This window comes from Aplysia californica, unplaced genomic scaffold (assembly GCF_000002075.1).
Source record: "Aplysia californica isolate F4 #8 unplaced genomic scaffold, AplCal3.0 scaffold00078, whole genome shotgun sequence".
Lineage (NCBI taxonomy): Eukaryota > Metazoa > Mollusca > Gastropoda > Aplysiida > Aplysiidae > Aplysia > Aplysia californica.
Window position 1 is genome coordinate 1,595,775 of NW_004797348.1, and position 14,687 is coordinate 1,610,461.

General features: G+C 38.4%; 1 protein-coding gene across 2 annotated transcripts in view; it reads left to right on the plus strand.

The window, feature by feature from the left end:
* Positions 1–12,838, plus strand: part of LOC101861271 (kinesin-like protein KIF11-B) — a 39,179-nt gene extending 26,341 nt beyond the window's left edge. The window contains exons 18-26 of one of the 2 annotated variants that reach the window (XM_005094246.3): positions 4–60; positions 654–715; positions 1,149–1,248; positions 1,699–1,782; positions 2,289–2,384; positions 5,680–5,902; positions 6,776–6,957; positions 9,440–9,544; positions 12,183–12,838. In XM_005094246.3, the coding sequence (XP_005094303.1) occupies positions 4–60; positions 654–715; positions 1,149–1,248; positions 1,699–1,782; positions 2,289–2,384; positions 5,680–5,902; positions 6,776–6,957; positions 9,440–9,544; positions 12,183–12,356 (1,083 nt within the window). In that variant the 3' untranslated portion in view covers positions 12,357–12,838. Of the gene's footprint in view, positions 1–3; positions 61–653; positions 716–1,148; positions 1,249–1,698; positions 1,783–2,288; positions 2,385–5,679; positions 5,903–6,775; positions 6,958–9,439; positions 9,545–12,163 lie in introns of both variants that reach the window. The other variant, XM_005094247.3, reaches the window with a different exon arrangement.
* The last annotated feature ends 1,849 nt before the right edge of the window (positions 12,839–14,687 follow it).

The window sequence follows — 14,687 nt, forward strand, 5'->3', positions numbered from 1 at the left end:
CAGCAAATAATGGAAATCTTCAAAACAAGGTCAACTGGATTTGAGAATATTTTCAAGAAGGTAAGTTCAGACAAAATGCTATTTTTTGTTCAGCATTGCATAATGAATGTTGAGACTTGTACTGGAAAAGTATTTGCGAAGACATTTGGATCTTTGCTTTTGTATGAGCTTTGTGTCATATCCATCCTGAACTAAAAGTGAAATTTTCTGCGGTTCAGAATTATAAGATGTTCTTTAGTAAAATTTACTGATTTTAATTCAGTATGACAAAGATCAGTAATAGTAATAGTCATACTGAAGGTAGCTGTGTGATAACAAGTGAACAGAAGGCACAAAGGCTCTTCAAATAATCTAAGTCAGTGAACACCTTGTTGGAAATTGGAACTGGAGTCCCCAGACGCTAGCTGGCTGTGATTGTTCTGTGAACAGTTTGTCACTCGCCGCCTCTCTTTGTACTGCTACCATTATCTTTCTCCACCTCTCCCTGTCTCTCACACATGTACATTAATATAATATATAGGGGCCATTGAGGGAACTTTTTTGCTATTCACACTTATTATTTGAGACATTGTAGTGTATGAATTGTGACTCTACAAGCATTTGCAAATGTAAATTGTGATAATTAATTAAAAGTACTGTTTTCTGTGTAATAGGTTGAAACTCATTTGGAAACCAGTGGCCAGAAAGCAAACTCGCTGCAGTCAGAGATGGAGAAGTAAGTAGCTCTTCATTAGTAGAGATAACATTTTTTTTCCCCTCTTGTGTATGAATTGACAAAGCATGTTATATTATTGAAATTTGTTTTGCTTCGTTTTAATAAAACCAATTATGAATTTTTTCACATAGAAACCTCTTTTGAATGACCTAAGAAATCCATGTCGCCTAAACTTTTTTTTGCAATCTTTGTTTCAAATCTTGATTTGTGTGGGTTTTGCTTTTGTATTGTTTTTCTTTTCTTTTACACCTACTGTGATTTCCCCCCACCCCCACCACTTATGTTTGCACACACACATACACACACAAAACCCCCTCCTTAAAAAACGCACACAGTCCTTTCGTGTACAGTTGTATTATGTTACTTTAACATTGAATCTACGTCTAGAGTATTACCAAAGTGAGTTCTTACTCTATGAATTTTTTGTCTTCAGATGCAAAGAGCAGTTTTGTAGCACTCATGCTGAAATGACACAACAAGCTCAAGAATTAGTATCCTCTGATACAGCCTCCAATGTCAAAGTTGTGGAAGAGGTAAGATGTTGTATTGCTTTATTTCAAAGGTTGCAGGGGGGGAAAATAAGTGTTTTTATTTGGGGTGGGGGGGTTTGCTGGTCAGGGTAGATAATTGCATAGTTGCAGTTGTTATTACTCATTAAACATATTCCTAGTAACCTGTTATCAATCTGATACCCACATATAGTTGTTTCCACCCTTGTAATTCGTAAAAACATGTAGTCTGTTTTGTAAGGAAATTATTTCAGCATCAGTCAATATCTCTCCATACATCATGTTGACCATTTTAACAGCTACAGAATACTTTTATTTATACTTTTTCCCAACAGCTGTCATTTTGATCCTTGTCTAAGTTGAACTTTTTTTTTTATAGATATAACTTTTTATGAGCGCATTTTTTACTATTCGAATAATTCTAAGAGTAATTTTTATGTAACTGAAGTCTTGATTGTTTTTATCCCAATGAAGGCAAAAGACAATTGCTCACAGACAGTTTCAACGTGTGCAGAGACTGAGACAATGCTTAATGACCTGGCTCAGGGCTCAACACAGGTACTGTTGTCATCTTGTCATCTAAAAAGTGTTATTTGCTTGTTTATTAATGGTCTAAGTCTAAAGGATGCCACTGTTGTCCAAGTCAAAGTGGTTAGTATACATTTTGTAAAATCAATGCACATGTTTCCCTTAAGCCTTTTTGCCAGTGGCTCCTCTAATAACTATGCTATGGCCACTTCACTGGGGGAGTAACGAAGTAGTGCCGATAACACTACTACATAGACAGACAGAGAGAGTGACTTGAGGTCACAGTTGCACCACCACCCCTTACCCCCTAACAGCCCTTTAGATTTTCCTTTCATTGAGTCAAAGAATTTATGGGGGAGTTCTCTGCTGAAGTTTACAACAGCTTCAAATTGTCTTTCATGATCATTTCATCGGTAGCATTGTTCTACTTTTTGCTGACTCAGTTTTAATGAATGCTCAGATTTTGTTTGACAAACAGTGATGGAAGGGTTATGCATTTCTCAATGTAGATATACTAATCTATTGTCCATTTCCAGCGAATGGAGCAATGTCGGGAGACTGTAGAGAGTAAGATGGCCAAACTGTCCCACATCAATGATGAACAACAGAAAAATGCTGAAGAATTTCACCAAGTAAGTAGAAATGAAAATCATTTGACTTTCAGCTACAAAAACCTTTTTTACTATGATGTTGTAAATTAGTACATAAATAAATCTTGTTACAAGTTTTGGAAGAGCTTCTTCATGTGTTAGTTTGTCTCCGAACTGGTTTGAGAAGACAAATTGTCAGACCATTTTTTTGGCCTTTGTTTTTATTGTCTGCTAACTTCAGATAATAAAAATTACTTAGTGCAAACCTGTTTTAGAAGATTCTCTTCTGGCACACTATTTTGTTATAATTTCCTTTACTTAATTAAGCATGCAAGTAAGTAATGCCAAAGAACATTACTATGTTTGTGCAGTATGATAAATTGTGATTTCTCGCAGACAAAGTTCTTATGGGGATAGGTGGTAAATATGTGATCGCTTCACACAACAAGCTCAAAGTTTGTCAAGTTAACACTTGTTTTGTTTGGATATGCTGTTTATTTTTATTTTTTTAATCACATGATCACGCACTTGGTGAAAACTTTAATAAGTTCGTCTGTCATGTCCCAAAAACAAAAAGAAAATTTAAAAAATTGTGAGACTGACCACAAAAAAAGGAAGTAATACAGTAGTCTCCGCCTAAGATCCCACCGCTTACGATCCCGGTTCGCTTAAGATCCCGCTGATTTAAGAAAACAGAATTTTTACTATACAAAAGTCACCCCTAAGATCCCGCTCTGATTCACTCTGAAGGTCTACATTCGGCTAAGATCCCGCATTTCAGATCATAATTTGCGGGAAAAAACCCCGGGCGGGACAGCCGATCAACCAAGAGTGAAAATTTGAGATCAATAAACTGTCCGTCGCATCAAAGATCAGCTACTATGGTGAATGTGATCATATACACGTTGTAAAACTCGATGAAGCGATACAATGTTTGCCCCAGACGGGATCACACCGGGGTGTGAACTGACCGACACATTTGTTTTCCCCGAACATCTCATTCACACCTGAGCTGTCCCCCTAAACTTACATCACTCGCTGGGTGGGTAGGGCCTACACGTTCGCTCCTGGCGGGATCACATTGAACTGTGAACTCTTCCCTGACCATTGGAGAAGTTGTTTCTACTCCCGAATTTGCGAGATAGACTGAATTTTAATTGGTGTGTTCACAACGTAATGGTGTGTAACGACAAAGGCGGTTGGGGGAGATGGAAAGCTATAAATTTTCGACAGGTAAGGGGGAGGGGAGGGGCAACTTGATAAGCGTAGATCTTGAGCCTCATGATAGGATAATAAGTGAAAATGGCACGCCACATCCCACTATGCACCATGATAGGTCATCAAGGTTAACCACTCTTTGCTCGCCATACGTCATAAACCCACCAAGCGGTCACGTCAGTTCATTTTAGAGTGTAGGGAGACCATTTTACTGATTGTAAGCCTTAACATGGGTCACCATAGATTCTTCCCTGGGTTCATCGGTTAAGATCCCGGTTCGCCTAAGATCCCGCTTTTCCTTGCTCCCGAGCACCGGGATCTTAGGCGGAGACTACTGTATCTGGTTAACCAAAACAATTTTAACTCTTTAAACCCCATCGGACACTGGTAGCGTCCGGCGGTAATAATTCTGGGAGTGTCCGATACCAGTGACAACTGTTTTGTTGTATTTAGTGCTTAGATTTTGCTTGTTTTTTTTAAACTATTCCCAAACTAAGTTTATTAGTAATGACTAAGCCTTTGTTTCTGCCATTTAAAAGTGAGAGGCAAGCTCTTGGGGATTATAATGAGACATAGTGCGCCAGGTTTGGGTGACCGTTGAAAAAAACTCTGGGAAGCGGTGGAAATGACTCAGGGTCTAAAGAATTTATGAATGAAAACTATGATATTTGGCATACAAATATGGAACATTTTCCATTATACTTGAAATGGCATCAAGAATGTAAATGGTTGAGTTGTGGTAGATGTGTTGTATAATTCAGACAAAAAAATAAAGAGGTAGAGAGTAGAAATTATTTTTTTTTGAATGACTGTCTTTTTCCCAAATCTTGTGTTTTATAATTGATTATTAACCCTTTCGTGCCGGGATGTATGCGTTTCTACTGTCAGGATGATTTTCAACTGAGCTCGTTTCTCAGGACAGCAGCCTACTGTCTCAGTGTTAATAGACACGCAGTCTAGATCTAGAACCAGCACACTGGTGACACATTTCGGACACAAATCTTCAATTTTCTCACTTTTCTTGTTCCCATCCCCCCCAATCTTACTCATAATTTTGAATAACCTGCAAATCTGAAGTCAAAAAGTGAATTTTAAGTCATTTCGATGTTTATGTTTTATGAGAACACGCAGCTGCCCGCAAGCCTAGATCTGTGTTTATCGATCGCTTGCAAGCCTAGCAGTAAAGTAATACTGGCAAATTTTGTACCAATATGCGCGTCTTTCATTCCCGAATACAAAGCTACGCAGGGTTTGTGCCTGAAACTCTGTACAGAAGAATTAGAGCTGGGTTATTATTACGTACAGGTAACGTCATATTGGCAACCAGGAGCGGCAAATTTTGCCAACTTCCTTGACGTATATGGTATGGTACAGCGCTAAAAATTACGCATTTTCATGAGGTACCAGGTACATCATAAGGCAACAAATTCTTTTATTAAGAAAAACTCATACACAGTTTTGATTGGGATGCGATATGAATTATATTACAGCATTATCATATTTAATTATCAAAACAGATGTATCAACTTGAAGACACTATTTGGGTCTCAAATACTCCTTGTAATGCTGATCTCAAAATGATGCTGCAAACAAAGAATATTGTATAGACTTTTCATAACCATTTGTGAAGCATGCTAACCAAATGAGTTGCTTCTCAGATTCAAGCTTTAACTTTAAGGAAATAGATACATGAGGACCACGTTCATTGGTGAAATTTTTACAATTTATAAGTATGAAATAATAGAAGACAAGTTATAGTTAAAGATTATGGCATCAATAGAAAATCTACAAATTGGACTGTAATATTGATTTTTGGCCAATATCTCATTTTGTGGATTGTGAGAAGTAACTCATTTTGTCAGCACGCCTCTCATTTATTTATATGTTTATTATTAATCTCTGACTAGTTTTACGATCCACAACAAACGTGGGCATTGACGTCAATTGTAGGTGATCCAAGTTTCTTTTGTGGAATCAGTTTGAGAAAAGACCATTCTTGTGAAACTGCATTCCAGAGATACATGTACAAAGAAGGTTAAAACTGGAACTTTTGACATGTACCTTGAGATCATCATTTCTCTTTAGTTATCATTTCTATTTTACCCTGTGTTCCATTTAGACCCTGCAGTCAGAGTGGAAGAGATATGCACAGCAGTCAAAGCAACTCTCAGAGGACATTTCAACCAAGCTCACAAAGGACACTGTTGAGATTGAAGGTCAGATTCAAGAGCATCAAGCCATGGATGAAGAGAATCTCTCACAACTGGATCGTGATGTGACTGAAGGAAAGCAGATTGTAGAGAATTTCGTGCAGGAAGAAGTGGCAAAGGATGTACCAACAGGTCAGTCATTGAGCGGTGTTGAAATGAGTTGGACTTAGAGCTTTGTGAAACACTATCCTCTTTTTTAAATGCCTGCGTGATTTTTTTTTGGGGGGGGGGGGGGGGGGGGGGGCGTAGGATTGTAATACCCCAGATTCTGATTTTAAAAAAAAAAAAGTTTGGCTACCCCAACCCACTGCCAGCCTTCCTGGTGTATATGGGGAGAAAAATAGGAAAACTATCAGACCTGGACTGTCTACTTCACTACGTCACGTGCACTAAACATTCTCTTTACATTGAGCCTTGGTAGTTGCTCAGTACCGCCCTTGCTCTTGAACAAACATTAGACTTTAGAAGTGCCAAAACCAGTAGTTAGGCAAACATTGGATTGACATGTTAGGAAATTCCTACCCTTTTGTATCATCACATTACATTTATAGTATACTCATATATTATACTGGACTACAACCCCTGTCCTAGACACCCCACCACAGAAGATTTTCCGTGGCCATGTTACGAATTTTTAAGCCAGTTCATTAATTTTCTATCTGTTGATTGCTAAAACATATGCTGGTGGGTGGGCAGCCCTGAATATGTGAGCGAGGGGGAAAGAGAAGGAAAGGAAGGGAGAATGAGAAAGAGACACTCAAAGAGAGAAAGGAGGGAGGAGGATTGTCTGTGATAGTTGAACTGAGCACCATAATATAAAGTTCTTAATTTGTATCTTGACTGTGCTAACATGATGGCCTCCTTTTTTTTTCTTTAGAGTCTAGTCATCTTTTCTTTTTTTTTCAGGGGATTTTCCATATTTTTATATCTTCATTGATCTGTGACATGGAATAATGTCTGGAATGCTCTATCATTGATAAATCTTTGTTTCTCTCCTTACCCTAGGTCACACACCTCAGAGATACGAGTTTAGATATCCACGAAACTTGACCAAGACCGACGACCATAACAGACTTCTTCAGCAATTCAGAGAAACACGAAGAGAGTCTGATCCTATCGTGATGAATTTGTCATCGCAGCTTGAAGAGACTGGAAGTGACACGCAATCTCCTGCGGCATCTGTCGAGGTAAAGTGTGCCTTGAGAAGCTCCTTGTTCATTGTTCACTGTCAACCCTTTTGAAAATAGTTGTAATACTTACTTTCATATTTGCTTTTGATCGAAAGGGAGATGTTTATGTTTAACACATTACACCCGGGACCGCCCGCGAATTCCCTTACGCGCTCCACCCTGACTCGCCCGTAACTGCCTGCCGCGACCTAGCATCTTTAGAAACGAAGTCTCGCCTTGACGAGACTCTGGGGCCGAGATTTTGATTTGCATAGTTATTGCACAAAGTTTTTTCTTTCGTTTGATACCGAAACGAAATTTTTCGGGCCAGTAGTTTTAGTATTAGAGCTGATCGAAGTGCGATCACGTTACCAACACTTCGAAAGTGTCTCGACTTGTTGAAAAGCGACACAGTTGAGTTCGAAAATGGAAATAACGATGGATTTGAGCAAAAACAAGCATATGACAAATCAGATGGCTCAGATTTTGATGAAAACGTTGTAGCAAGAGTTTGGCGCGATTCGGATTGATCAGGCGTAGAAAATCTGGAATTTAGATCTAGGGCCCAATCGCGAGGCTGAGAGTGAGAGTGACGGGTCAGACATTTCCAATAGTTTGCGCAAACATAAAGTTATATTTTTCTGAAACTACATTCAGTTTTCTTTTTAAGTTTTATTTTTTCAGGATTTTTGGAATTTGTGTAGTATTTTTAACCCTAACTCTGGCAAGGGCCGATTAGATCGGCCCATTTCCTGCCATGAAACTGGCAGGGCCGATCTCATAGGACCATATAGTAAACTGCTGCTTCTGCCTTCCAACTAAATATTTGGGGCTTCCAAAAGTGATTTCTGATTGGCTAAAAGGCTAACCTCCAACCAATCAGAATATTTCTACCATTCTGGCTTTGGAGAAGAGTATTTTGCTTTCCAAACAGAGGGATGTTTTGAAAGCTTGTTGATCAGGCCACAAGCCACTAATGCCAATGTAGATCTATCACTTGTGTGGGTCTAAAATGGCCAAAAATCGATCTTTTTTGGATACATTTGAAAGTGAATTGACTAGAGAAAGTAATTCAGACACTGTTAGTGGTGGATTTATTGGTGTTCAGTCAAGATTGGGATTAGATCTGACAGACAATGGGGATAATGTACCAGTTCTCATCCTGCCCCAACTTCTCTTTCAAATGGAACACTAGATTCTACTACTTAGGGAGTCTAATAGGGGCAGAAAAAGGAGAGCTATAGAGTAAAGTAGGTTCCTTTTGCTATACTAATTATTACAGACTACCAGCAGATTGCTGAAAACCACATGGTTGTACTTAGACTTAGAGTGTTTTTATGTTGAGTATGTATGAAATTAGCGAGTATCAGCTGCGCTCGAAACAGACCACATGACAAATTGAAACAGTCATAACTCATTACCTGTTCTTCTCAAACCTATAAAACTATACATTTTCTGAATGGTAATTGAAAAACCCATATTTCTGCTATCTCACATTTTTTATAACAAGAAATACATTAGATTGGTGAATATGCTAATGAGCATGTAAATTTTTTATGTCAGCCATCTTGGATTTCAAAGTTACATAACCCCTTGAAAATAAAATAAAATCATATGTTCAATGGCAAAATATAAAAGTTCATTCAATTATCTTTCAGAAAATATATACTTTTGTAGGGTTTTTATTTGATGCAAGTCCATAAATTTGATTTGTAAAGCATGTGCACATTTTGGCTGATTAGCCCTGCCATTCCTGTTGAAACCACTTGCCAGAGTTAGGGTTAAAATGTGTTTTTTAAACGCTTGTATTCACGGGAGGTGGGTTCCTTCCCCTTGCTTAGGATCTAACAATGGACTTCCCGTCCAGGCCCTTAGGGTATAATGTGTTAAAAAGTTTCATGGTGTTTTTTGCCTTCACAATTGAAAATAATGTTGAGAAGTGATAGCTGATTTCCTTGTCTGTTAGTTCTGTCACAGTGATTTTTCCCCTGTTGAAATAATGCACTTTGTTCTTCTAAAAGGATGATGCTCCACCCATGTTACTGAAATGTTTTTCTGAACTCCCTCGGTTTCGATGCTTTTTGAGGCTTTTTAAAAATTGGGTGCATTACAATACAATGTTTATTTGCCCCGGTTATATCTTGAGCTGAAGTACAACATATGGTCACTCGTGTGACTGTATTTTCTCCAGACCTATTATGTAAATTTATAAAAAATATTTTTGTGAAAGAGATGGTAAAGGAACATGTGATTTTTGTTAGACTGCTGAGTGCCTATCCTATAGACCTATCTAGATCAATTTCAAGGACAGTGAACTTGAGAGAGTAAAACTTTTGGGTTTTTTAAAATCTGGCTCAGTACACTCATTTGTACATAATTACATAATTTTAATTATTAATAATGTACAGAAAAGCAACAAAATTCAAATAATATCGACCATTAAACAATCTGTATCAACCTTCATTAATTACATTTATCATTATGTCCTTGTCTGTTTCAGGACATTCGTGGAAGTCAGAGCAACCTCAGCGAGGCGGGCACAGAGGTCTCTGTGAAATCCATGGCAAGCACATCTGGAGTTTCCACCACCAGTCACAGGAGCAAGGTCTGTAGTGTTATTGTGTTCTCCCAGGTTGGGGGGGGGGGGATGTCCTTCTATAATTATCAAGTGCTGTCTGCTCATACAGCCTGACTTTCCTAGCAGTACTGGCAGGTGAATATTTGCTCTGAAATTTTACTTCCTTTTTTATGCCTAAGTGAGAACCAGCCATGACCAAAAGCAGTGTATATGGTGATGTCAGGGGTACCTGGTTTGGGTTGTTGTTGTTTTTTGTGTGTGTGTTTTCTTCTTCTTCTTTCCCCTCGTTTAATTTGAACATTTTTGCTTTGCCCTCGGATTCAATGGACACTTAAGGGGATCCACTGGTCAGATCAGTAAAAATTTTGAAAAAATATCAGTTTTCGGATTTTGGAGTATCTTAATAGATATCAATATCAAGGATTCATCTTTAGAAGCCTAATTCCTTTATCAAACTTATAAATAGCTGGAAATGCATTTAAGAGAGGCAGCAATGTAGGAAAATCTTCAACAAAAAATTATCTCTCTTTGCAGTTTTCTCAGAATTGTTTATCTGACCAGGTTGCAAAACTATTTTGAGTAGATCTCAGAAAGTTACTGTCAGAATTGTTTCACATTTGGACACAATCTTTTATACACATTTCTCTATAACTTTACAGGAGCATTTTTCTTTTTATGGTACACCTTTGAGTTTTAGGCCTTTTTTATTTTACAAAATCTTAAAACATTGGAGACCTGAATGTAGTGCATAACAAGGACTGTAAAGCTCACAAGTTAGTACAGAAAATTCAAATTTGGCCCTGTAAGGTTGTTCTACCTACCAACAGTAATCGCCATGCCAAATATTAGGCTTCTATCTTGATGAGTGTTGATGATTGACAAAATATAAAATTGGTTTTAAAAATGCTGAATCAATCCTTTATTTTTGATGGCTCGAGATTATTATGGCTAAAATCTTGAATTTTTTGCTTGGTAACCTTTTTTTGTACTATGTCACCCCCTTTGATGCAGAAAAGCAAGCGTTAGACCAAAAACTACAGCATTTGGGTGTTGACCATAGCTACACCCCCTTAAATCAGCGAGCTCGGATTCAACGAGGTCGCTTCCAGGGTGAACAGCCCCCGCAGACCTGGCTTCGCTCATTTTTCTCCCAGAACGAACTTTATCTATTCCCGGAAACCATCCATTGCACCTGCATTGAGAACCATTATTCACTTAGCCGATTGCATGCGACCAATCAGCAGGCATGTGTCGGGGTCGTATGGGCGGCCTGCACACATGTGGCTGTGTGTGTGTTGGGTGTAGGGGGGGGGGGGGGCACTAGCAGTCCGGGCATTGAACGTGGCAGATACAAAAGCGTCACAGTCTTTTTTTTCTCCTCGGCAACTGATGATTATTACAATGATAATCTAGTCTTGACGTAGATCTACGTAATGAATTGTGCGCTGGTCTATGGAATAAACAAAAGCTGCCGTATGCTAGGCTCTACACAGCAACACAACTTTTGGTAAACAATTGAGATGAAACAGGTGTGCGCATTTGAACGATTCTGTCTTTTTTTTACACAGCTCATAATATGCAGGCATTTCATCCACTACTTGTGACTTCTCTTTATACATTACTTGCTCAGTGCCTGTAATTATCTACTCAAAACTTCGTGTTTACTATAACGAACACTTGGATTCAACGAGATTTTAGGTCAGGCCCGGCGACCTCATTGAATAATAATAATAAAAATAGATAGCATTTGTATAGCGCATATCCCCGCTCATCAGCAAGCTCTATGCGCTTTACACTATATTATTACCCGAGCAGACCATAGAACACTCCGAAACATTCTCAGCTTCCTGGGAAGCATACAGTGCAAGCAGCCGATTAAGCACTCAAACACTTACAAACTGACAAGATCTTTCGCTGTCTATAGCCGGGTACCCATTCCCACCTGGGTGAAGTGAGGAAAATTTGTGTAAAGTGCCTTTCCCAAGGACACAACGTCAGGCCCCTGACGAGATTCGAACCCTCGACCTTACGGTTGCGAGTCCGATAGCCTAACCACTATGCCACTGTATACAGCGAGCTAATTCAGCTGGCATTCAACATAACTCAGTTGTTTACAGTCAACAAAAAATCTACGAAAGCCCAGCAAATCCATCTCATTTAAAATCAGACTATGCTTATTGCCTGGAGCATATTCAAATAGGTTAAATAGGAGGGTGGTAGTTATTAGTAATACGGAAGTCTGTGGAGTTAAAAAATTGAATGGCAAAATTTAGTTTGCATACAAGTGTGAACTAGTCTTCCATTTACTAAGAGTTAGTCCCTGAAAAATAGGTTTGATAAACCATGTTTTAAATAAGCTTGACTATCTGTTTAGTAACGTGGTAAGTGTTTTAAGTGGACTCGGGTACTGAGGTAACAGCTCCTGAAATAACAACTGTTTGCTTCTATTTTCCTTTTATTCTCAGATAATTTCCATGTTCTTTTGTCATGAGTTTGGTGCCTTAGCGTTGTAACTACACATCGAGAGCAGTTTCAGTGAGGAGAAAAATAAGTGCCAGTAGTAGTGTTTTTTGTTTTCCTCTTCTCTGATTCATGCTCTCTGCATATAAAGCTTGGCAACTTCCATTCTGTCCATTCGATCAACAGATCATTATGTATTTTTCAGATGTCTGATGTGGACTCCATGAAAGAAAACAAGGCTATCAAGTCAATGCGACCACCTCAAGGGACCTCAAAGAGGGCCAAAGCTCCATCCAAGACTCCTTCTAAGACACCAACGAAAGGATCAGTGTCAAACAGTTCAAGAACGAAGTTGCCTTTACGCTCAAATAATCCTTAAGCCCATTACGTAGTGGTGAAAAATATGAAAATGTTACTTTTTGGAGTTATTGTCAAAATATTCTTTTCATAATTTTAGATTGTAATGCAGCTATCAACTACATTTGAGACCAACCAGATAAGCCTTATAATGTTATGAGATATCTACTTTTATGGGCAGCACTGTTTGTTTTTGTTTTTCAAGAATATTTTGTTTTGAAAAGTTCTGCATTTATACTGTAATGAAGATCACTTTGAGACCACCTTTGCTGTTACAATATCACATCTTCATTATAACATAAGCTATTTTCTTCATGATTGTAGATACAAGTTCAGAATCGAATCTCGAAGGGTCTGTTATAGTTATAGAATTTTTATTGTAAAGCATGATTTTAATGAGTAGAAGTGTAGTCGATATTGTGCCCACGTGGCTGCCAGTTTGCCAGCTGACAACTAGATATCCATTTCAAGGAGTGTGACCACTATTATAAGCCTACCTACGGCGAAGAAAATAAGGCGTTATTAATATTATGCTGTCTGCCTTTTCATTCATTCAGTTCACTTGTGCCTCTACCTTCCTCTTAAACACATAAATACACACACACAAACACACCCTCACTCACACACTTTGTATGTTGTTACTTTATTATGCACCATTTTTGGTACCCTAAGTTTACTTGTCATCTCTACCAGTTGTGACACCTCACCACCTCACTGGATTCTTTTTCCTCCACAACAGTACCATCCCCTGTTAATGTATGATAAGCATCAAGTACACAACCCTTTTCTATATATACTTGTTTTCAGTTGAACCATGATTGGAAAGTGTGCTTGTGTACCTCTCTGCTTCTTACTTTCTGCCAGGTGTATTATCTATGTGATAGAATTTCTTCTTTTCTTTTGTCTGTCTGTCATCTGGTCTTATTGTCTGTCAAACTTTTGTCTAATGTCTCTATCTGTCGTCTTGCTTCTCCTCACATCAAGAACTAAGTGACCATTGTTGTGTGGATGCACTTCTTTTCTGCTCAAACTTGTACGTGTACATAAATTATATTGTTACTATTTGTCAGCTTGTAAAATACTGCTCTTGTTGATCCACTGTACATAGTGGGGGTTTTTTTCTTTCTTCTAATCAGTGGGTGGTTGGCAGGTGCTCTGGTGTGGTTTGCTCCTTCTTTCCTATCAAACATCTATCGTCCTGATCTCTCCTCCTTCTTTTTAAGTGTTTGTTACTCTCTTGTAACACCTCTAATCTTCGGCACTTATATGACCTTATTGTGTTGCAAGTGCCGTAAAACTCTTACTAAAACATTCTTCTAATCAGTCTGTAGCCTACTATTTTTTTTATTATATGGTATTCTTAAATTTATAATGGAGCACGCACAAATAGCGAAATTGGCGGGACATGGGAATTTTTTTGCTGTGCATGTGTTTTAGCTACAAAGAAAATGCCTGTTTTTTAAAAAATTGGGGATCTGAACATCTGTTTGCTATGATGTGCGTGCTCGCTATGTATGTGACACTGTAGTCACTTCAACCTAAGATGAAGCTGCTGTGTTTACTCAGATCTCATCAACGGATAGAGGTAAAATTAGAAGTGTGTGTTTTTTCCCCCTCTTCCTTCTTGACTTTAGTCTTCTCCCCTTCCTATTTTCTTTTCTTCATGTTTTATTTATGGCTTAGTTAGATTTTCATTGCAAAATTTTTACCTGTAATAGATCAAATATATTGTTCCTTATGTTGTCCATCGTCATGCGCTTAACCAGTGCCAGAAAGAGACATGAAGATGGCTCTATTTGAATGTGAATTATCACTGTATCTGAAAGTTAATAAAATGCAACCATCTGTACATAATTTTCTCTGGAGATGCAATGGAAATGAGTGTGCTCACAGTTACAGTGGGTGGTTGGCGGGGGCTCTGGTGTGGTTTGCTTCTTCTTTCCTATCAAACATCTATCGTCCTTATCTCCCCTACTTCTTTTTTATGTTTGTTACTCTCTTGTAACACCTCTATTCTTCTGGCGCTCATATGATGACCTTATGCAGTTGCGAGCGCCGTAAAACTTCTACTAAAACAAAACATCACAGTTACACGGACACAAACAGACATACTCACATGTGTACAGATACACTGTCACCAGACACTTATATTACGTGTATACAGTCCAGTACCATTTACACAGAAATAACAATTTTCATGAACACATGTGCACATCTGAAATATATCCACTGGCCCATGAGTTACCCATCAACGTTCATGTTGTTCACCCACAGCAGAAACTGTACCTGTGAGTACAGTGGAGTCCACTTATAACGAGTCCTGAAACAACGAGAAGTCTGTTATAAAGACACT